At 52.1% G+C, this 22,916-nt stretch overlaps 6 protein-coding genes and 1 long non-coding RNA gene across 7 annotated transcripts; 4 read left to right on the top strand and 3 right to left on the bottom strand.

The window, feature by feature from the left end:
* Positions 1–267: 267 nt before the first annotated feature.
* Positions 268–1,942, bottom strand: rho-7 (rhomboid family intramembrane serine protease rho-7). The gene is made up of 5 exons (XM_003747626.2): positions 1,750–1,942; positions 1,106–1,517; positions 885–1,001; positions 650–804; positions 268–544 (listed from the first exon to the last, which is right to left on the bottom strand). The coding sequence occupies exons 1-5, from the start codon at positions 1,817–1,819 to the stop codon at positions 384–386; spliced, it is 915 nt and encodes a 304-aa protein (XP_003747674.2). The 5' UTR covers positions 1,820–1,942; the 3' UTR covers positions 268–383.
* A 257-nt stretch (positions 1,943–2,199) lies between these two features.
* On the bottom strand, positions 2,200–3,498 carry Ts (Thymidylate synthase). Its single transcript, XM_003747625.2, has 3 exons — positions 3,360–3,498; positions 3,073–3,285; positions 2,200–2,968 (listed from the first exon to the last, which is right to left on the bottom strand). Exons 1-3 carry the CDS (start codon positions 3,410–3,412, stop codon positions 2,302–2,304), a joined length of 933 nt encoding a protein of 310 aa, XP_003747673.1. The 5' UTR covers positions 3,413–3,498; the 3' UTR covers positions 2,200–2,301.
* Positions 3,499–3,778: 280 nt separating this feature from the next.
* Acat1 (Acetyl-CoA acetyltransferase 1) lies at positions 3,779–8,449 on the top strand. The gene is made up of 5 exons (XM_003747623.2): positions 3,779–3,882; positions 5,898–5,945; positions 6,094–6,247; positions 7,120–7,373; positions 7,460–8,449. The coding sequence occupies exons 1-5, from the start codon at positions 3,862–3,864 to the stop codon at positions 8,216–8,218; spliced, it is 1,236 nt and encodes a 411-aa protein (XP_003747671.1). The 5' UTR covers positions 3,779–3,861; the 3' UTR covers positions 8,219–8,449.
* mRpS2 (mitochondrial ribosomal protein S2) lies at positions 8,429–9,716 on the bottom strand. Its single transcript, XM_003747624.1, has 4 exons — positions 9,554–9,716; positions 9,179–9,453; positions 8,890–9,025; positions 8,429–8,758 (listed from the first exon to the last, which is right to left on the bottom strand). Exons 1-4 carry the CDS (start codon positions 9,675–9,677, stop codon positions 8,526–8,528), a joined length of 768 nt encoding a protein of 255 aa, XP_003747672.1. The 5' UTR covers positions 9,678–9,716; the 3' UTR covers positions 8,429–8,525.
* Positions 9,717–9,775: 59 nt separating this feature from the next.
* On the top strand, positions 9,776–10,768 carry LSm-4 (COMM domain containing 5 Like Sm protein 4). Its single transcript, XM_029112642.1, has 4 exons — positions 9,776–9,955; positions 10,073–10,239; positions 10,342–10,514; positions 10,600–10,768. The coding sequence occupies exons 1-4, from the start codon at positions 9,844–9,846 to the stop codon at positions 10,766–10,768; spliced, it is 621 nt and encodes a 206-aa protein (XP_028968475.1). The 5' UTR covers positions 9,776–9,843.
* A 3,491-nt stretch (positions 10,769–14,259) lies between these two features.
* Positions 14,260–14,969, top strand: LOC100897648 (uncharacterized). Its single transcript, XR_001951232.2, has 3 exons — positions 14,260–14,287; positions 14,402–14,661; positions 14,794–14,969. It is a non-coding gene; the product is annotated as an uncharacterized LOC100897648 (long non-coding RNA).
* A 6,319-nt stretch (positions 14,970–21,288) lies between these two features.
* Positions 21,289–22,617, top strand: LOC100901607 (silk gland factor 3-like). Its single transcript, XM_003747811.3, has one exon. The coding sequence runs from the start codon at positions 21,289–21,291 to the stop codon at positions 22,615–22,617; it is 1,329 nt and encodes a 442-aa protein (XP_003747859.3).
* The last annotated feature ends 299 nt before the right edge of the window (positions 22,618–22,916 follow it).

The following is a 22,916-nucleotide window of genomic DNA, read 5'->3' as shown; positions in this document are numbered from 1 at the left end:
CCGAGGAGGCGATGAGATCGCAATCAAATTCTCGTAGTCGTCCGTCCGGAACCGGTGATGGGAAACCTTGACATTATTGTTCACTTTCGATATCACCATGAGAAATTGTGAGGGGATTTTGATCCATCATGAAGAGGGTCACAGATTTTGGCCTCGAACTTCTAAGTCATCTTGTGTTTTATCGGCTCAAATATTAAATAGAAGCAACGATGGTTCGATGAGACTCCGATCCGCGTCTCGGCCCTGATACGTGCATTGCTCACGAGCGATGTTGATGCATATATCATGCGTCTTTATTGCGAAATAACATATTTGAGAGCCCAGTTGCCTTTCATCCACACTGGGCCATTGCGTTCGATATCCCTAATATTGATACAATCTGACTATCTGTCCCGGCTTCCAGATCTGATTTTGTGCCAAAACTTGAATAGGCTCTCACCATAAATAAGATATAACTTGTACCCTCCGAGGTTGTATCCGATACCGTACAGCGCACCCCCGAGGTGGGCTGCGTGATCCAAGAGAGACCATTTGCTTAGGAGACCTGCCGGAAGCCAATGATATTTATGCGGTTCATAGAGATAGCTCCGCTTCATTAGGTTAGGCCTGACCCGAAAATGTGAGTCTGTATCGCAAGTGTTGATCTCACCGATGAAGTCGAAGGCCATGATGCCCTTAATGGCGGTGATCGCTTTGAAAGTCAGCATTGGCAGAAATATGATCTGCAGCTGAGAATCCGGAGATTTCATGCACACGTAGGCGACTACTGAGAAGATCGCCCCGGATGCTCCGAGCGATACAGCTCTGTGGAAAAAAAAGTTGGACAAAGGGGAGCGGTCCAAATCGCAAGTGAATGCGACAGTCGAGCGTCCCTCAAAACTCACCGATTCTGCGTGTACAGCTTAGCGAAGTGGGAGGCCAGGGAAGAAACAACCCCGCCGGTCAAATAGGTCGCTAAAAAGTGCTCCCGTCCCATGAGACTGACGCCGACTTCCATGAAGCTGGAAGGCAAGCGTCGATTACCTCGGCTGATCGCTCCAGTCAGTAGAGGCTCCTAATTCCGTCAGCACTGCGCACGAAGAATCGGCTCCTAGCCCGGTCCTACCTGTATAATGCAAACATGTTGCAGCCCAAGTGAAGAGCGGACTGGTGACTGAATACCGACAGAAGCATCGGCGACACCTTGTTCGACGTCGGTGAGTGTGTGAAGTATTTGTACATTACGTCCGAGTATCTTGGAACTTTCCACATTGCAAAAACGATCCCGTTGACTGTGAGGATGCCGAAGAAAACTTTTTTCGCCGGCGTTAGAGACTTCCACCATCTGTGGGTCGGTGAATCGTAGTACCACGGTCGTGGGGATGATTTTGAAATCTTCGATTTATTTTCCTCTTTTTGTTTCAAGTCCTCGTATATCCAAATCGTTGACCCGGTGTGGAACAATGTCGTCGCACCGATTGTGAAAGCAATGCTCTTTCCTATTCTCGGCTTCAGCGAATTGGTTTCTGGAGTGCAATCTGGAGGAGGGAGAATCATCTTACTACTATTCGGCAGGGGTCTCGCGCGCTCTTGACAGCAGCAGTCGATTCCCCGGGCCGGGTTTCGGAAGCTTCCGTTCAGGAGTTTTTTCCGATCGAATCTGAGCTGCTAGGAATGTATCGATAAGATCGTTTCGGAGACGGTTCCCACGACGAACAAAAAAGTTCGCGCGTTTCTCAAAAGAGGTCCATGGAGGTTATCGAAAATCACCTTTACGCGTTCGGAAGTGCCGAAACCCCAACCTGGCTTGTCTGACCAGGAGTAAAGTACTCCTCCACATGATGAACTCTGTTCAATGGAGCGCACGGAAAGCACTGTGAACGAATGTTTTCTCCCAGAACTGAATTTGTCGCTGGAATTCGAACACAGCTGGCCGGTGCATGCTCATGTTTTCACGCTCTTAAGCGACGGACCGGGCCTCGACTGTCTAAGCGACGGATCCCGGCGGACCGCCGAAGGTGCGCGGAGGAGGCCTTTAACCCGCGCGCCTTTAACTAGACCCTTGGCCGCGGAGCTCCCGCGATCAGTCCGACAGATGATGTTTGAGGAACGCGTGCGGAATGCCATATTTTTCGAAAACCCACCCATTGAAAACACGTTAAGTGAAGCTCGTCTTCGGTGGGGAGGGGGAAGGGCTCATACCCAGCACATTTTATTGAGACTCGATGGAGCGATATCGGAGCACTCTGTCGAAATGAAGCTCTTGTCGCTAGACAGAATACTCGTCGTGATCGAGGACTACCGCGAAGACCGGTCGCTGAATCATACCGCCATTTCCATCTTGATGCTGGGGTGGGGACTGTAATCATTGAGCTTGAAATCTTCTGCCTTCAACGCCCAGAATGGAATAGTTTTATCAGCGATTATTTCGAGGGTGGGAAAATCCTTCGGCTCTCGTTCGATCTGCTTGCTCAGGGGTTCCACATGGTTCAGATAGATGTGGGTATCTCCGGTTGTGTGGATGAACTCTCCCGTTTTCAGATCCGTATAGTGGGCGATGATGTGGGTGAGTAGAGCATACGATGCTATGTTGAATGGAACTCCTAGACCAATGTCGGCGCTCCGTTGATACAGCTGGCACGATAGTTCCCCGTCAGCGACGTAAAACTGTGCAAGACAGTGGCAAGGAGGTAGTGCCATGCTCGGGAGGTCTTTGACATTCCAAGCAGAGAGGATCAAGCGTCGGTCATTGGGATCTTTCCGTATAGCTTCAATCAACTGGCTGACTTGGTCGGTGCCTTGACCCGTGTAATCGGTGTGCATGTCAATGTAAGTGGCTCCGAAATGCCGCCATTGGAAGCCGTAAACAGGCCCGAGATCACCTTCCTCGCGAGCCGAGAAACCCAGTTTGTCCAGAAACGCTCGAGAGCCATTAGCGTCCCAGATCGTGACATTTTTCGCTGATAACTCCTTCGCATTGGTGGAGCCCCTGAGGAGGAGACGCGTTCAAAGACGAACTCATCATAAAATTTTGATACCGAATCAATTTCCGGTCCATTCCATACACAGTCGTCGTGGAGTCCCCTCACGCACCTCAGAAACCAGAGTAGCTCTTCCAGAACCCCTCTCCAGAATACTCTCTTCGTCGTCAGGAGGGGAATGATGTTGCCGCGGAGACAGTACCGGCTTTGAGTCCCGAAAACACTCAAGGTTCCAACGCCAGTCCTATCGTCCTTTCGCCGACCATCTTTCATTATGAGACGAATGATGTCCAGATATTGCTGCTCCGGATGTCTCCGCGCAGCCCTGGGGAGGATTGAATCGAAATCAGCTGCGTCGACGGCGATCGTAGGCAAAAGATTGAATCAGAGGGAACAAACCTCGTCCCGTTGGCCAGGGCAGAGCCCTTACCAGCGCTCCCGTTCTCTGCCATCTTGGCGGGAGTAATGAGGACCGGACAAACGATCTCCAGAGAGCAAGATTCCGATGCGCCTCTGCGAAACCGGGATGCGATGTCGAGAAATCATATGCTTCATTGGACTGACGGTGCGCGGACTTTTTGCCGCCAAAACCTTCACTCGGCATCCCACTAGAAACCACGTCTCTACGGACACCCGTCCAATCGTATCGCGTGCGAGAACTCCCCCCCTCTATGCTCGAGGAACTCATACGAGAGTTGATTGACGGGTGAGCGCAAGATGATGTTCTTTCCTTCTTGACTCTCTCGCTATTCTACTGGATTCGTACGGAAAGTTCGATATTATTCTGCGTACCGCGAAGGTCGTAGAGGGAGTTCTTTAAGAGGAGGGTTCTTGGAGACGAGGGAGACAGCTGTGATTTCTCCCCTCGTTCGAGGTTCGCGAGCTTGGATTCTATGTGAAAATGCTCAGGGCGCTCGGCAAGGTAAGTGATTACAGTCGTCCGTCTTCAGCGTTTCGCCAACGCGTGGTGCCCCATGATCTAGCGGCGATCGAGGCTTCGGGGAGCCGGAGACTGTCAGAGTGGCCAATGAGCAGCAAGATCATATGATGTACTGCACAAGTTCTGATGTCGAAATTCGAATCTGAGATCCTGCCTCCATCGGGCTGCGAAAAAATGACCTGTGAAGTTTATCGGTGAAGAGCGCGGGATCGCAGAATGGCCGATTTTCTCTGTCCGGGGAACTCGATAGGGGGGAGGAGCTAGAGTCGGAGACATGCCGGTCTCCAACCGTTCCGGAGGATGCTTCATCGATGGAGTTTAAAGCTGGTTGATGAGTCCACCCGCGATTCCAGCAAAAAGATGATCGATGTCTCAGGTGGACCCGCGACGCTTCCGGATTACTATGGGCTCTAATGGCCCACGGTCACGAGAAGAAGTGGTCCGACAAGTCAGGAGGTCCCTTTGCGCAAGTGCACCCCGAGTCAGGTTTCACTGTATCTCTATCCCTCATCGCCTCAGCTTCAGCCCCCGAGCCTATCTTCTCCGAGGCTCTCCTGCCGGCGTGATTCTCTGCTCTAAATGCGATACTCGAAGAGTTTCCATATCTCGCGCGAACTGAGCGGCGAAGGAATCTCAATCTGGAAGATGAGCTAATCGACGCTTGTCAAGTTTCCGTGCGAGAGGTGTCCCTTGGACGAAAGCCCCTGGATTGCAAGGGTTTTCCGTTCTCTCGGATCATGAAGAAATCTCTAGGAGCTCGAATGTGATATTCATTTTTTTTGGTGTCTCGATCGAAACGGCGAGCCCGGCTGGCTCGATTATGATCTCGTCGTCAGTCACAGACAGATAAGCGCGACTATAAGATAGGCCTGGCCGTCCTGAGGAGTCGATGAAAAATTGAGTGAGTCGGCAAACGTCCATCGCAGAGGCTTTTTTCTCTTTTCGAAATGAAAAACGCGAGTCATTCGAGCCCACGTAATCCTACGTGGGAGAACAGCGCCTCCAAGAAACAGCTGCCCATCCAGTAGCCCTTCGTTCTTTCCGGGAACATTTCTAGTATGGGACGGCAGATGTCACCACCCTTATTATTCTTGGAGACGTCGCAGGGAATACACGGGATAAGCCCTTGGGCAAGGGGGCCCGCATTGGTCGGACTCGGGAAAGCCGGGCTCCTGAGTCGGATAACTCGTACCTAATCCAAATCATAGAATCATCATTCATTCTCGCTGACGGGCTACAGATTCATACACCTAGTCTCCATTCGCGTGGTACATGGGGTAAGCTGGTAGATATCGAGTTCTCGAAGAGACTCGGAAACCGGCAGACCCGCGAAGAGGGCAGTGTTTTACTCCTCGGGACCGATTTCGTCTCGCCCGGAACAGGGGTCGAACCTGAGCGCGACTCTGAGAAGATTGCCGCCATAAATCATAGGTCTCGCGCACTCGATGCCGGGTCCCTATATTTCACGTCGTTGGTCGTAGTTCTTTATCTCCCGGATCATCTAAACGTCGGAGACGTTGTACTGCTCCTAGCGTAGGAGTGAAGTTGGCCGTTTCTGCCACCGAGAGTGAGGGGCTGCAGTCCCTCTCTCTGTGCGGAGTGGGCACCGGCTCGGGTACAGTCGCCGCAGCCACTGCCGCCAAATAAGAAAAACAGAACTATTCCGGTGTGTGTGTGTGCTCGGGAGCTCGCTCTCTTTCCCATCTTCTTTCAACTGTGCCACGCTTTCCCCCTCTTCTGCTTCCTGATGACGTTCCTTCGTCAGGGTATCGATCTTCGGCACTGAGTCAGTAGAATATTTCTCTGCTTTGAAGAAGTAGGTGACATACAGAGAAAGACGATCAGTTGTCAAACGACTTCCCAGGGAGCTCGGGGCTTCATAATTTAGCCATCCTCAAAGCCGGGTGCTCGAGAGTAGCTCCTCGGAAGGCTCATCGACTCCTGCCAAACCCTCCTCCGGTGCAGAGGATCCCTTTAAAGCTATCAAAATCTTCCAGAATATCGCTGTGACATCATTCCGCACGATGACATCCTCAGCAACAGATGTAAGTCCATACTCTCGGTTCTGATTACGCTCTCAGATCTCAACCTTTTGCTTTCTGAGGATGTCCACTGCCTCTCCTTGAATGGATGATCTGCAGCTGATCGAGCCGCAAATTCACTCGTTCCAAATAGTTGCTGTTATCTCCGCAGGCGGTTGTTATTGTCTCGTACGCTAGAACACCAATCGGAAGTTTCCGTGGAAGTCTCGCGGCGCTCAAAGCCACCGAATTAGGATCCATCGCAATCAGAGGAGCACTCGAGAAAGCTGGTGTGAAACCCGAGCAAATTGATGAAGTTTACATGGGTGAGTGGGATTTTTAGAGCGGCAAAGCATCCGGAGGAAAACGGAGCATCTTCCGAGAGAGGGAGGAATCCTATCTCTGACATTTGCTGGCTCAGCATGGAACTTCCTCCTTCCTCATTTATTGATTAATTTCGGCTCGATGATTCTATTCTGCTCATTCGGCATGACCACCGTATTTCCTCCAGTGAGGGGGGCCTGCCCGTTATTCTTTCAGAAGCTCTAAAGGGGTGCCCAGTAATTAGGAGTGCCCGTTAATAAGAGCATGCCCGTTTAGATAGGGAGATTTATCTATCTTAGAATCGGTTCCTCCAAAGAAAAGTCAGTAACGCAGAACATTTAGCGACTCTTCCGGGGTCCGTAATGGCAACAGAGATCCGCCGGATAGAACACTTTCTGAACTTTCCGTGTGTTGTCCGTTCTGGAGTCTCGGAGGGTGCCCTGCAAACAGAGGTTCGGAAGAGTGCCCGTTAATTAGAGCATGCCCGTCTGGATAAGATCTCCGAAACCATGCTCGGTAAAAAGAGCATGCCCTCCTGCTAGAGGAAATACGGTAACTTGACTCATGTCTTGACTCACCTTTGCGCAAATCTCTGAAAGCTCTCGTGCACACTGGCTTCGGCACGGGACGAATTTATCTGACATCAATCGGCCGGACCTCTGAATATTGTTCGCTTCAATCCGGAAGCATCCGGGTTCATTTACTATACAGCTCCTCTCGAGGACCAGTGACGATAGTCGCAGGCTCGCGGACCATCTCGGCCCCTCTTCGGGGCGCCTGGGAGGACTTTTGAAGCCGCAAGGCATATCCAGGCTCAAATGTTCTGATTCACGGAGCAAAAGAATGCAGAAACCAAGTTACTCCTAATTTGCAGGCAATGTTCTCCAAGCCATGGGAGGGCAGGCTCCGGCGCGCCAAGCGAGCTTGGGTGCTGGGATTCCCACATCGGTTCCATGCACTACGGTGAATAAAGTCTGTGCGTCCGGAATGAAGGCGATAGCAATGGCTGCCCAAAATATCCTCACTGGGGATGCCGAGATCATGGTCGCCGGCGGCATGGAGAGCATGAGCAACGCACCATATTACATGGCGCGGGGTGAGACACCGTATGGTGGGATCCAGCTCAAGGTGCGTTCGGACTGATCCGTGAGATCCTTGCCTCCGTTGCGTTATGACGATGAATAATTCAGTCTCACAATCGATTTCCTCCCCAGGATTCGATCGTCCATGACGGACTATGGGACGTGTACAACCAATTCCACATGGGCATGTGCGCCGAAACTACCAACGAGAAGCTTAATATAACTCGCGAAGATCAGGACACATACGCACAAAAGTCTTATAAACAAGCACAAGCGGCGGCTGCGAACGGGATATTCAAAAGAGAGATCGTTCCCGTTACGATCAAAGGAGTTCGCGGAAAACCCGACACTGTGGTTACCGACGACGAAGAGTACAAGAAAGCCGATTTTGCCAAGTTCCCAAGTCTCCGGCCCGTTTTCAAGAAAGACGGTGGTTCCGTCACCGCTGCCAACGCTAGTTCTCTGAATGACGGTGCCGCTGCGGTTGTACTGATGTCTCAAGCGAAGGCCTCTTCCCTCGGTTTGACTCCTTTAGCCAGAATCGTTGCTTTCGGAGATGCCGCCACAGAACCCGTGGACTTTCCGTTGGCTCCGAACCTTGTCATGCCAAAGGTTCTGAAGAAAGCCAACCTCAGTCTGGATCAGATTTCCATGTTCGAGATTAACGAAGCATTCAGCTGTGTGGCTGTCGCTGCGATCAAGACCCTCAAGCTGGACCCGTCGAAAGTGAATGTCAACGGAGGCGGCGTCTCGATCGGACATCCCATCGGCATGTCTGGAACGAGGATCGTCGGCCACATGGCTGTGAACTTGAAAAGCGGCCAATACGGACTAGCCGGAATCTGCAACGGTGGTGGAGGTGCTGGAGGAATGCTCCTCCAGGGGATTTGATCGGATTCGAATCCAACGAAGTCGGCAACAAATCAAACCCTCAATTGGGGCTCGTGAAACTCCTATGCGACGGATAAGCGAATTTGCAGGAACCTCTGTGAGATCCTGCGGCTTGGGAACACCGATCCTTTCGATTCGGTGTACTTCCCTGCATCTATCGATGCGAACGGAATATTTTGCATAATTTCATCTCAATTCATCGGTGATATGATAGTAAAGTACGAATTTTATTTCCTTCGGCTGAGGTCTTCCATATATCAACGGCAATCCTAATCAATATATCTACACGCGATTCGCTGAACTACCTCTAGCTCAGTACTTCTCGGGATTTGCTCCCAGAATCCTCTAAGTCTCGTTTCCGTCTTTCCTTCCCCCTGAGAATCGCTTCTTTGAAGAGACGGATGTAGTACCTTATGGTCTCGGTGGAATCGTCGTTACCGGGAACAGGGTACGTGATGAGTCGCGGATCCGTGTCGGTGTCCACGACTCCAACCGATGGAATCATGAGTTTTGCGAATTCATTCGCAGCCGTTTGCGAACCTGAAAACATTACCAGATATAGCTCAACTCGATATCGAACAGGAAGGAATGAAGCTCACTCCTTTATCCTAGGTCGAGCGTTCAATATTGCAATGAGAGAGTTGATGGGCGGGAACATTGCTTCAACTCACCCCTGGTCGTTATGAATAAGCCCAGATCCGGCAATCTGATTTCTGTGCCGAAAGAAGTACCACAGTTCGTCAGCATTCCCTGATACCAGGGTCGAACATGGGCGAACTCCTTACATTCCATGGCGCATTTTTCAACCTGCAATGAAGGAGACATGATAAAATGACTAAGGAATTAAGGAATAAGAGGAATACAAGGACGATGGATGGGATCAGGGTATCGAAGAAATTCACAGCATCATTCGAATCGCAACCCCAACTTTGAGAAGATCAAGCCGGCCTGAGCACCCACCTCATGCGCTGTTTCATTATGACGACTTATGAGCAAGATGATACCATCATTGTACGCGATATGAGCAACGAAATTCAACGCCTTCACCATATGCTCGCGACTCTGTTCAAGATCGATGATGAGCTGATCGAAACGACTGCCATAGATGAAGGGTTTCATAAACGGGTTGAGAAGAGTTTTTTTGTGTCCGAGATGCATTCGGTTTTCCATCATCTCGCTAATGGATACCAGATCCTTGACTTTGAAGGCGTCGGGTTCTCGAAGCAATGCATACGCTGTACCGAATTAAAGTGTCGTCTAGTTTCCTCTGTTGCCATGTTTCCATATTCCCGGATCTCTGATAATGTGGAATAACTGAGAGGTCATAAGACGAACCTTTAGGAAGCAGAGCGTCATTGGCGGCGAGCTCGACGTCGGTGGACACGCCTCGAGCGATACCGAACGGTACGGTACGCCGAAAAATCGGATCGAGTGCGCGGAGTCCACGCATGGCGACCATTCACGACTGCGAGGAAGAGGGCGCGTTGTATGTTTTGATGTCGGTTCCGATGAGAATCCCACACACCAGAGAAGCCAGACACAGAGGCGAACTCGCCAGTCAGCTGCAACTGTCAGATGAGCTCGGTCGTCGTCGGTTCTCCAGGAGCCCGATAGGAAATCTCGGAATGAGTCGCGAAAGTGTATTGTACTTCAGCGGACGGGTGCCGCGTGAAGTTCTAACGCTTGGCGCTGCCCTTCAGAGCGTCGACAGAGCCACATTCAGGGGAATGGTCAAAGGTGAGACCACGGAGAAGTATCCGATATAGATACATTCAACATGATGATATTGTATCTCTGCTTCGCGACGGCATCTAGATCCAATGTGCCTGATCTCTATTGTTTCTGTCGTGACAGTTCTAGTGTCTGAGTTCGAGGGGAGAGACACCAGTGATCTGCGGAAGGCTATATCTCGGCTGCGGCAGGGCGTTAAGGACAGGCAGGCCTTCGATAAGGCATTCTCTGGACTCCATCGACTTATTCGCTCAGTTATCGCTCGAGATCCAGTCGAACTGACTTCAGAGGTAGCATCGTCGTCTCAATCAGGACAAGAATCGCCATTTGAAGCTTCTTCTTGATCTTTCGAGGCCGATTCGCACCTACCGGACGACGGGTTTCCGTTGCAGGAGCTCATGAAGGATCTCCAACAGCTGAAAATAACGGAGGACTTCTCATCGGATATATGTAGCGCTCTATATGGCTCCCGCAGGGGGGAAATGGATAAAAAGAACGAGCCTCTCCGGTTTGAGGGTTTGGAAAAACTCGACTACAAAATCGATGTCACCGTGACAACGGACAAGTGAGACGATATATTATTATTTATCCAAAGAGGGGGGGAGAGAAACTCACCTGACATGATCTTGAGTACACAATCTTGGTTGCAGGAAGGGAGTGAAGAGATGGACACCTTGTGTTCTTGTTTCTCTGAAAACGACGTCCGGCGAAGTATTAAGTGGCGAGCTCCGAATGGAGGATTTCCATAGAATGCGTCACAGCGTCGCACAAGCATTGAAACAGATCGACATCATGGAAAATCGATTAGAAGGACGATAGCCTCAGAATTTGTTAAGCGTGCAATTGTACATATGTGTATCTGAAATGAATTGATACAGGTTGGACGTATTTTTCGGACGGTTTGACAGCTTGACATTAGGAACTGAATTCTGGTTTCGCACGAGAATGCCTCAACTGTGTGCTCATTCCTCGGGAAAAAAGAGAGGGAGGATCGAGCTTCCTTGTCGATGACTCTCCCCCCCGCAATTCGAGCGATCTTCGCGGCGTCGGGTCGCTTTGCTCCTCAATCAGGAATATGAGGGAGACCCCGTCTCAAGAAATTTCACTGAGAAATCGTTCTTCCATTACTTTCTGAGGGGATATGATTACCGTTTGACTGTGGATATCTCGGTCCTCGGTAAGTAACTGATGAAATTTCTCGCTGGGAATCACGAGGTCAATAGATAGATGCTGTTCCCGAATGCTGAACATTCAGCTTCCCAGGGAACAGTCGATATTCTATTCAGGACCCCTGTGGATCTTTGGCAGCCTGTGAGAATCATCTGACAAGGATTTTCAATGACGCCATGCTGCGGAACTTCCCGACCATGAATAATGCTCACTTGACTTCACGACTCCAGGAGTTAGGGGAGGAAAGTCATAGTTTGGTCAGTTCCATCAAAGAACTCCGCTTCGAGTTAAACAAAATCAGCATTTCCAATCGCTGGAAATGTCAGTTTCGCCTGCCGGATGGGCAGTACTCTATGATCAATTTGGTGCTTCTCGATCTCGTTGTGGCCGATCAAGTAGTCTTCTCTTCGATCCTTCATTGTCTGACTGTCGATCGTCAGACGGGGAAGAGGCTAGGTTAGGTGTCGACCGCAGTGGAGCACGAGAGGAATGTGCAAATCTTCCATTTAGGTTCCAGACCTTCGAGGAGCTTCGCAAATCGGTTCGACGATACTTCCCCTACCTCTCATTTCTCTCTGGGAGAGCTGCCATTAAAGAGACACGGGATCGGAACTTCGCTGGCACTCGGTAGTGCGAGGTACGAGGTCTCTTCAGGAGTCGAAGTCCACAAAAGACAGAGGAGCACAACGAGCAGTAGTCTGGTGTCTCGTTCTTCTCGTCGGTTCCTCGCGCGATACTCGAATAGCAACAGACAGATGTTTACAGTGGAAGACGATTGCATGAGCGATCGATTAATTTGGGCCAGAGCTCCGTTTGGAGCGCAATATCGAGGAGGATTACTCGTGACGACCCTCAATTTTTTAAAATTTTTTAAATTTTTCAATTACTCAAGATTTGACTGTCTCCGAGATCGGGACCTCGAAAGTCGACTTCTGAATATTCCGATGAGCAGTCGTTCATGGCCAATAAGGCCCCGTCAACACAGGGCCTGCCGGCTCAGGACAGGCACCAGGAAGGTCCTCGCAGCGGGGTTTTCAGGCCGAGGCAACCGTGGAAAAGGACCTCATCGTGAGATTCGGAGTCGAGCGAAGAGAGTCAGGAGAGCGGCTCCGCTTCCGGACGGCCGATGAGGCGGATTGCGCCGTGATCCCGAGTTACACATCGGGAAAGCGTACGCTGTCAGAAATCGGAAGGCTCCAAAAGAAATTGTTGGCCCACCGGAGAACGAGTAGTGTACGCTACGTTCCTACGCCGCGTCGTGAAAATTCAGCTCGCAGCTGGTCCGCGTCGAGACACGGCCCGGAGCTCCATGGTCTGCTTCTGTCTCGGCGGGAGGTACCCCCTTTGAGGGTTGAGGACGTATAAGCATTTTCAGAACACGGCTGGCACGCCGGAATCACAGCTCATCTGCTTTCGTTCCTGACTTGAACAGTCATTCCGACTGAGGATTCTGTCACAGCTCGCAGTTGTAGGACCGAAGACCACCTTTTTCTTCGAATTTACATGTGTTAAAGTGCATTCACTGCATTGAATGACGTACACAGCGAAGGAAGAGTGTAGCCTGTGCTCTTGCTCCTTTTGGCACACCTGTAGGCAATCGGCTTAAGCGATCCTTCGGGATGTTCGGGATTTGCAATTCTAAGGACAACGCACCCCTGAGCCTGTCTCTGAGGGCTCGCCCTCGCCCGTGGCCCAGCGCGAAGCGCTCCGAGCTCATCTCGCGAGGGTCCACACTTCCACCTAGATTTGTATTCATCAGGATCCCAGAAAAACTCACGGAGTGGATTCTGCTCCGCCCATCGCGATAGCGTTGAGCAGCATCGTCATTTCACCTGCAACTCCGGTGGCAGAACCGCCCGGAATCGAAAGTAGTCCGAGTACGAATCTAAAATTCAAGAGAATCGGCGAGCACCTCTCGGTGAGCTCGTTTCGGTGTTCGGTAGGTTTTCGATTGACTCTCTGGCCTTTTGCCCCGTCTCCCCAACCGACTCCTTCCCTCCGACTGAGGAAACGATGATTCGCTACTGGGACGAGAAGCTCCTGAGACAATTTCCTTCGGTTTGTGACGAGCCTATGAAGGGTATAATAGCGATTCTCGGAATTATCGGGAGAAGAGGATTTTTTGATGCTCCGGATTACGGTGATTCCGAAGTCTCATCTAATTAGGGGAAGCTGCTTGGAATATCGACTGGACTCTCCGGCCGCGTCGGCGTAATTTGACCTCCAGCCGTGACTCTGGCGAGTCGGGTCACACTGGAGCGCCCCCCGCGAGCCTTCGGCCGTCGGTATCAATGGATTGATCGCGTAGAACGTCGAGGGAGATTAGGTTCAGTCAACCGGGAAAGGATGTTCCCATGGCGCTTTTTCCAAGCTGTGGCGAGGATGCCGGTCCTGTTTTTTTGCCCGCTCGAAAACCCTACTTCGAGCTCGCAGTCACACCCAATACTGTCGCTCGTGGGGATAATCCCGCTCGTTACCTCGTCTCATCTCATACTAATCGGTTCCTTCTCGAGCTCTGAGCAGCTCATTATTATATGTCGGATGGAGTTGAATTCGTCGTCCTAATCAATCGGGAACCACGGCACAGCTCACCGCCATGAGGGCCTCCTACCTTCGGCCTGAAAAATCCAGATTGACGTGTTCGCCGGAGAATCAAGAGTTCCTCCCATTTTGTGAATGAGAGCCCGCGAGCCCGCCGATGCCCGTGCATTCGGAGGAAGCTGAGGCATACACGAATTCGGCGCTCTGACGTCTGCTGCTCTTCTCCGACCGCTTTGAGCTTCTTCCACAAGGAATAATGCCCTCTCCTGTGGCTAAGATCTCGACAGCAACTACCTTGACCGAGATGATTCAACTCGGAAGAATCTCTTGCAAGGAATGAAAAAACAAAAACAGCTCGAGCATATGAATTCGACGGAAGAAATTCCATACAGATTCCTTGCTTTGGATCATGGGAAACGATCTGGGTTTCCCGAAACTCCCTCTGCCTGATGTCGGGAAAGATGATACCGCAGCGTCGAGTCGAGACATCACGGTCATCGCTCTCGAAGAAATCGTTCTCTCCGATGACGGTGGGTGGTGACCTCCAAGCGAAAGATTATTTACAGCGCCTGTTCGACCATCGTCTCGCGGAAGCTTTCACTCGAGTTCACGCAGTGAACGCGTTAGGTTCGTAAAGCCCCTGAGAACCAAAGCTAGCGAAGGCTAGATATGCCCGGAATTGAGCTCCATGTGAAGCTCGATCCGATCCAGGTGAAGTCTGACGTTTCGAGTCGCTTCCAGATCGCAATTTGTGAGATGACGACATTCACTCCCATCGAACGACGCCCGAATCCCCAGTTGATCACGTCTGTGTACAACCTGGCTGCCGGGGTCGCTCCGCATACAAACCTCGCGAGGAATATTCAGCGACACTGCGATCTGGAATTCCATCGCAAATACAATTCTCAATGCGAGATGCCGGACACCAAGTTCACTTATTGGAGGAAGAACGAGATGCGCGGCAAGCAAGTTTATGATCAATACCCGTTGACTGCCTGGAGGTAAGATGTGCCCATTCTTTTTCGGAATCTCCCTCTTGTGAGGATTGAACCTATCTCTTGTCTCGAGAAGAAAAGAAAATAGCAGCCATGATAACCAGTCCCAGTTCTAACATATGACCATTGCGGGAGCAGATACGATTTCTTGATGCCCCGCACCCCGATTCGACGGAAGAAACCTCAGGTCTGGTACAAGCACTACCGCAGAGGTGTTGAAAATATCTTCGATCTCAGTCGTTAGTCGAGGTTTGCACCGTGACTCCTGAAGTGTACACATGCCGAGTTCTGGAAGAAGCTCCATGTATGTATGTCTCAATCGATTCTGAATAAAGCTGCGGATTCTCGAAAAAGTTGCGTGCTCCCGAATCGCGGAAGCGTTTTATCAGAGCTCCCCATCGCTGGAGCGTTTTTTTTTCAAAACCGCGCCATTTCGAAGCTTTCCCGCGAGCAGACTCGGGACAGCGGTCGTTTGACCATAAACTTCTCGAAATCTTCCATCATCGAGGGTCTGTGGCAAAGTGCTCCCGCCTACCGCTATCCGGGGAGTAGACCGGGGAGTCGGCCCACTTGCCTGGCTGGGAGGATACTCGGCCAGCTAGTCGGTATCCTAATGTTCCTCTTCTCAGCCATATGACCACATTTTTAGCCGCTATTCTGCCGGCAGGCTTCCGCCCTCGCAGTCGGTAGGCGAGGCAGCTCCCAGCTCCTTATCTCCCATCGGAGGAATCATTAGGGCCGCCGCTGAGCGTTCACATTACAGTCCGTCGATACTTTGAAACAGACCACTGGAGTAGTGGAGACTTCTCACAGCGATTCGAACACTCAAGTTTTCTGCAGCAAAAAGAAGGTGATACGTCTTGTAATCTAGGATTGCGCGCACGAGCTCCTCTCTGATTTGAGAACGTCGAGTCGCATGCTCGATCGCTCACCACAAGCGAACAATTTATTGTATTGCTGCTCCTGATGTGATCTTAGGCGTGATACCTAAGGATGATTTGCTCTCGGATGGAACTCTTACCCCCTGGAGTCGGAACTACCCAGCGTCGAATCGCTTCTTAGTCAGCTTGTTTCATGGAGTCTTTCAATAATTGAATAATTTCCGAGGCGACATTGAATGCAAAAATGCCGAGCTCAAAAAAATCGGTAATTTCCAGGAGCTTCCAGGCAAGCTATTGCAGCTGGCTGAGCGTCGCAATCTCCGAAATGTCTTGTCCGAGAGGCTCGGGAGGACCAGAAACCCAAGGGGCCGACTCAGACAAGTCGTAGCTGTGATGCAGGATTTTCCAGGAATCTCCAACGTGGGAGACGATGCTGGCCTCGCCTGCTGGCAGTAACAATTTTGCCCGGCTTATGACTGTCGGCAAATCGTTAGCCGAATCCGAAAACTGCGTCGAGTTGTAATCCCTCGGCGACCTCGCAACGGATTCCCCCTTCTCGGAGTGATCGGAACTCCCGTCAGAAATTCAATAGTTTCGCGGGAACTCAATTGAGCAGAAGTTCGGAGTTCCGGGGACTTTGTGGAGGCAGCTGACAGTTTGCCACTGCAGAGATGACCGGAAACCGCGATTGACGGATAAATGCTATCCAAATCATCGTGTCGACAGAACGCCACCGCGTTCTCGTCGAGTTTTCTTGCTTGGAAAGCTCACGGCCGACATGTGCTGCTCATCTGGGCCCTATTCTAATCGCCGTCAGAGCGCTATTTCTAATGTCCCAACTCCCAACCCTTCGGTGTAGCGCATAGTGCCGCTGACGAGCGGATGGGGACACTCTTCGAGCTCTCTATTTCCTCGCCGTGACCGAATAAGATATTCTCCGAGTTCGGATAAGGTTCAGTCTCATCGAAACGTTCCGGAGAAGAATTGTATAACTCAATCTATCCAGCTGACTAAGCGGGATCCCAACCTTGCCTGAGTCTTTTGACAGTTCGACTGCGCCGCAGGCTTTCACCGTTCGGACATCGTCAAAGATTTTCCGATCTACAGAGTACAGGAGTATTCGTCGCTTCGTCGTAGTCCGAGGTTCGAGCCTAGGTACCGCACGGAGCGATAGAACCCGCTAAAGGGGGGACGGATCATCGACCCCCTATATACCATCCTCTGACCTGAGGCTTGCGCGGAGGTTCGTGATTTGCAATTTGCGTTCTCCTTGCATAACTTCAGAATAAGAGCTTCATTCAGACCGCCGACGAGCGAAGCGCTGAATCGATGCAAACATTGGCATACCACTCCTCGTTATCCGGGGACCAGGAGTCGGGTTTTCCCGGGAGGATTCAATTAGAACCGAAGCGGACTCGGTGCGATCCCGACGCACTGCGCGGCTCGTTCCTGGAATTAACGCTCGGGGAAGGCCCGGCTTCGTTTTGGATAAGGATAAGGAATTCAGCAATGACAGCGGCTATTGTGGGACACCGGCAGTACGCGGATCAGACACGCGGAGAACCTTGCAGGTGCTTGCCAAGTCCACTCCGTCGGAAGTACATATAGAGGAGATAGTCCTCTGTAGTTCAATAGTTCCTTTTTTCAGTGGCGAGTCAGCTCGACTCTTTCGAACGGGAAAAACAAGGTTTGAATGACACATAAAAAGTGTCCATTGAGGTCGGGAGGGAATTCTTCATTTCAGAGCGGTGCCATCAGTCAGTCACCAACAACCACGGTCTCGCTCGCTCTAAGCTGCGTGAACCAGACGCTAGGTGGCGTCACCAGTCTCGACTCGCAGGCTCCTGCTGTTTCTGTCTGACTGAGCAAACGAAACGACGGATTGTCTCCCGTTCCCTATTCTTCGAATGGGGCCGAGAAAATTCAGACAAAAGAAATCAATCTGCGACCCGCCGGCTGAGTGAACGTCAGTCAGTCAATCAGTCAGTCAGACGGAGCAGCCGACCGACCGGTTGACGTATGGCGCGGCGTTCAGTTACAATGTTGATTCCCTAAGACGTCGGCGCTCCAGCCGCCGTTGGAATAATTGACTCAAAGTGATTAACGAGAGCCACTTCGATGACCACGGCGACGATGGCAAACAAGTCGGCGGATAAGCCGACCGCGCATCTTATTTGCCTCTTTTTCTCGCGTGAATCTGTGTTTGCTCCTTGTTCGTGTGGGTCCGTCAGTCCATCCATCTGTCTCTTTCGCTGTCCGACCGACGAAGCGCATGTTTGTTTCTTGTGAGGGAATCGCACATTTGCAACGGAGTTTATAAACAGCAACAATGTTGCACCTCATGCTGAACGGAGTCGGAAGGTTGAAGGAGCCGACCAGCCAGCCAGCAAAGCAGCCAACCAGGCAGTTCGTCGGGCATCCGCCTAGACGGTCGTCTGTATGTCGGCAAGAGAGCAAACAAGAACGAAATTCGTTTTTATTCAGGAATCCAACGCTAGAGATGTATTCGTCAATCTATCCATTCTCCTAGCGAGCAATGTATCTCTTTAAATAAATAATGACGACACACCGCCAACAAGTTCGACGAATGTAAAGTACGAGGAAGACGAAGAGAAATTTCCAGACGGCGAGGTCGAAATTTGCAAGCGCTGTTCCAACCTGACGTTGACTTCAGCATAGTAGTCGCTCGCATCAATCGATCGCTGTGTCATCATGTTCAATGAAAACCCCGACGCATCGATACAGGAATACCCACCCAGCGACACAGGGCCGACATGGAAATGCGGCGTCGGCGTTGATTGCTCGCTGAGGATAGCTGATGATCTCGAGGCTTTCACCGACAAATGTCTCAGTCAGTAGGAAGATCTCTTAGCTCAATTGTTGCGTATTCGACCGGAGAAGGATTTCTGAATCCAGCATCAGCTTCTCGGTATTCGGAATTCGCTCCAGTTCTCCAGGAGAGTAGGTTCCTACCCCCCCCCACCCCTCCGCCCCGGCGCTGCAGAGCTCCATGGCTTCTGCGTCCTGCAACAACCAGACACAGGGATATCTGAAGTCGTTCTGACTTCCCATCCATGTGATGTTTCCACATCTGTTTCAACGACTTCCTCCTTTCACCTCTAATCGTAATTACGGCTGCGTCGAGAGCACAAGGGCGACTTCCTCTTCCCCAATGGATTGGGAGAATTGATCTATGTCTTCCAACTGATCTTGACTGAAGAGCGTATTTGCCCGAACGGGAGGCCGAAACTCCGGCTCGGATCTGTTTTGCACAGCTCCTTGACATCAACATAGGTATCTATTGTGCACCGCCATACAGTCTCCTTTGCGACCTCGCGATCGGGATGAAGCGTTCGCTCGGCCTGTCGGAATCGGACGCTTCACGATGGGTTTCCTCACAGTGTCATTCCTTCCCAATTCTCGTGTCACTCCCACGTTCTCATACTTTGGGTACGCGTGAGTTCAGGCTAGGAGCGAGTAAAATCTGAACGGCGATCTTGTGCAAGTCCGAAACCACGATATGAGTCCGGCTGGACGGTGTCGAGAACTCGTGCAGCGTTACTTTCGGCTGAGGCTTGAAAATTCGTCCTGCAGGCATCGTCCGAATTTTCGGAACAACAAGGCTAGGAGCGAGCAAGGAAACGAGCGTAAGACCAAAAGCAGCAGCGTTGGCATCACTGACAGAAGCGGCGGGAGGAGATGCGGGAGGAAGACTCCTTCTTCTCCCGCTACTTGTCGTCTTAGAGTATCTTCTTGACTTCGCTCTCCTCTGCCTTGCTGGCTGGATGACTGGTAGGCAGAAAGGCAGGCAGGCACACTCATCTCGTGGTCCATGTATCTATCTCTCTGTCTCTCGGTGATGTTCAATATTATCTCGCTGCTGCTGCCGCTCGAACTGCCGTTGGTGGCTTCGGCACGGGCGATAGTAGTGGCTTGCCTGCTGGCTGACTGCAACGACGGCTATCTCTCCATCTCTCGCTGCGCTTCTCGTCGTCGTCGTCGTCGTCTCGAAGGGGTACCCACCACGGAGGGTGAGGGGAGTCGGGGGCTCAGGGAGGGTGCCGCTGAACGAGAGTTGGCTGAGTGTGTGCCGCTGCTGTCTGTTTCCATCCCTCCCATCCGTTCTCCTTGGTCGGAGTCCTACGGCCTCCGTTGAGCGGAGTTCCTTCTTGGTGGCAGCAGCAGAAGCGACGGCAGCAGTGGTGGTGCCTCTTTTCTCGCTCGTTCTCCTTCTCTTGTGTGTTCTCCTTTTAGCTCGGTCTGACGGTAGCTCGCTCTTTTGCGCTCCCACTCGGCAGGATGCGAGCGAGCGAGCGAGTGTGGGGCCGTGTGAGTGTCTCTCAGTGAGCGGCTGGTGAGCTTCGTTGACCCGCCTCTCGATCCGCCCATCGGTGACGTCGGCTCGAGGTCTGCCAATGAGCACCGCAGCGGAGCTGGCGGCCCCTAGTGGCGATCACGCACGAGTCGGAATGGAAACGACTGGCAACGATAGTGATGTCGAAGCTTCGCTGCTGATCGCGTCGGCTCATCTGAGCAACAACACACAAGTGACTGTCTGTCAGTCATTCAGTCAGCCAGCCAGTCTGTCAGTGAACTAGCCGGGCGGGCAGGCCGGCAGGCATCCATGATAGCTGCCAGTCAGGCTGGGATCATCTGCACCAGCTGCGAGAAGCTCACAGACAACAGAGAAAAACAGCACAAACACACACATACAAACATCGCTCGGTAATAATCTAGTGCTCGTGAAATTGTGTGTTCATGTGTGCATCGACGTCCGACCATCGGATCAATTGGACCGCTCTCACGCGAAAGAAATCGTTACCTGACGAAGGAAAGTGAACACAGAGAGTGCATCACGGAACTGGTGTCGAATTATTCAGAGTCTGGACTCTTTGGTGTCCGCCGCCGTGATGACGATTACTGCCATGTTACATCTCGCCGCAGCAGCTAGAGAGGTGTGGACAAGTGAAGGAGAGTGACTTTCATGAAGTTTCGTGGATCAACAATCGATTGATCGATCAATCCACCCGAGATCCTTCGATCAATCCTCCGGGTGATCGATCGGTCGGTCGTGTGACCACCGTCCCCCGACCGTATTCGGCTTCTAAGCGGCAGAGACCGACCAGAGATAGACTCGCCCGTCAACGTATTGAGTGACTGCTAGTGCTGCTAACAAGGACCGTCGTCCATGACGTCTTGAGAAGTAACTTTCGTGCATCGCCGAAAACATCGAAGTGCGCGCGTTGTTGTGGTCGTCGTCGTCGTCGCCGCCGCCGCCGCCCAGCAGTAGTGGTGCGGGTGAAGTGACGGCGACAGATACTACGTCGTTGATTTTCGTTTTTCTGATGATAGTCTTCGGTGGGTTTTGACAAGCCCGTACTAGTGCAACATCGTCATCGTTCAACATCTCTAACCTACTCTACCGGATCGAAGCCGACCGCAAAGTGCCTCTGACTGAGAGACCTTGTCGTTTGCGAAGACAAAGCGAGCAATCGGCGAAGACGGTGGCCGCCTATCGCGGGCTCCTGTTCAGCAGCGCTTCAATAGCTTGCCGATTCCGTCGAAGTCTCCGACGTCAGCGAGGTAGACGTGGAGTTTCTGGCGGTCTCCGCCGATCGATCGAAGGTGTCTCCTCCAGCAGATCCCCCAATCTGTCGCCACGTTGGAGTTAGATTGGTGGAAAAACAGCGGCGGCGGCGGCGGTGCAGTCGAAGTTAAGACGGAACGCGACAGCGAGGACGCCGCCGATCAAATGGCGACCGGATCGAATCCGTACTTGGCCACTAGCGCCGTTTCGAGTCTATCGCACTTTTCAAATATGGCTCAAACGCAAAGCTACGGCCGAGAACCCCCCGAGTTGAAATACATGCCGCCGCAACAGCATCACCAATGGGCCATGGAATCGATGTGGGGGCCCGCAATCCAGGATATAAAGCCCCCCACAGGCCAAATGGACATGCCGACGTCGCTCGCGCACCACCGCCAGGCGCAAGCAGCGCAGGCGCAAGCGATGGCCGGCTGGCACATGGCAGCAGCTGCCGCAGCTGGTCATTCGCCGCCACCTGCATTCCATCACCATCACCAACAAGCCGCAGCAGCCGCTCAACAGAACGCCGTAGCCGCCGGAGTGTACGGGATGTTGGGCGTCGGCGGCGGAGGTGGTGGCGGCGGCGGCAACCTTGGCGGCGGCCATCTCGGTGGACACATGAGCGGTCGCGAATCGGTCCCATCTCATTCCGACCAGGTGACTTCACAGCTGAGCGGGGGCGGTGCGTTGTCATCGCCAACCCCGACATCAATCCACAACGATTTGTCCCCGCTACATTCAAGGCTATTGGGTGATCCCCGTGGTCCTGAGAGCGGCGAAGAAGAAGCTCCTAGTTCGGACGACCTGGAACAGTTTGCGAAACAGTTCAAACAACGACGGATAAAGCTCGGATTTACCCAGGCCGACGTAGGCCTGGCTCTAGGAACCCTTTACGGTAACGTGTTCAGTCAGACGACGATTTGTCGCTTCGAAGCGCTACAGTTAAGCTTCAAGAATATGTGCAAGCTCAAGCCTCTGCTTGCTAAGTGGCTTGAGGAGGCGGACAGCACTACCGGATCGCCAACCAGCATCGATAAGATTGCTGCCCAGGGTCGCAAGCGGAAAAAAAGGACAAGCATCGAGGTTTCGGTTAAGGGCGCTCTTGAGTCGCATTTCCACAAGCAGCCCAAGCCGTCTGCCCAGGAGATAGCGAGTCTGGCCGACAGCCTGCAGTTGGAGAAGGAGGTGGTTAGAGTGTGGTTCTGCAATCGTCGTCAAAAGGAGAAGCGTATGACGCCTCCTATTAACGGTGGTCCCGGTTCTACGGGTACTCCTGACCATTTGCTTATGTCAACTTCCCCCTGCTCGCCGGCCAGCTCCGACCACCACCTGCCGATGCAGCACCACCACCTGAACCATCCTTCGCCCCCCCCATCCCACCATCATCATCACCACAGTCCCCACAGTGCAGCAGCAGCCCATGCCGCAATGGCTTTGCACCATCAGAGTCATCTACACTCGCTGGGCCCACACCAATCGCTGGCTGCTCACTGACCTCCGCTCTACCCCGGTGGCCCATTCTTCAATCATCATCATCACCATCATCACGAGGTCCTCCACCAGCAACAAGCAACGAGCCAGCCGACGCCTCCTGCTCAGTCAACTAGTCCCTTGGATCCGTCGTCGTCGTCGTCGGAAAGACAGTCGAGTCTATAGAGAACAATAATTCGCTTGATCGGATGACCCAAGCCAACGGTTGTCGGATCGACGAAGGACAAGTGAGCGACTGACTGAAAGACAGACGAACGGACGGACGGACGGATGGACGAGAATGGAATCGACAGACCACCGGA

This window comes from Galendromus occidentalis, unplaced genomic scaffold, assembly GCF_000255335.2.
Source record: "Galendromus occidentalis unplaced genomic scaffold, Mocc_1.1 scf7180000077524, whole genome shotgun sequence".
NCBI classification, from domain to species: Eukaryota; Metazoa; Arthropoda; class Arachnida; order Mesostigmata; family Phytoseiidae; genus Galendromus; species Galendromus occidentalis.
Note: the sequence above shows the minus strand (reverse complement) of the source record. Positions and strands in the feature narration are given on the sequence as shown.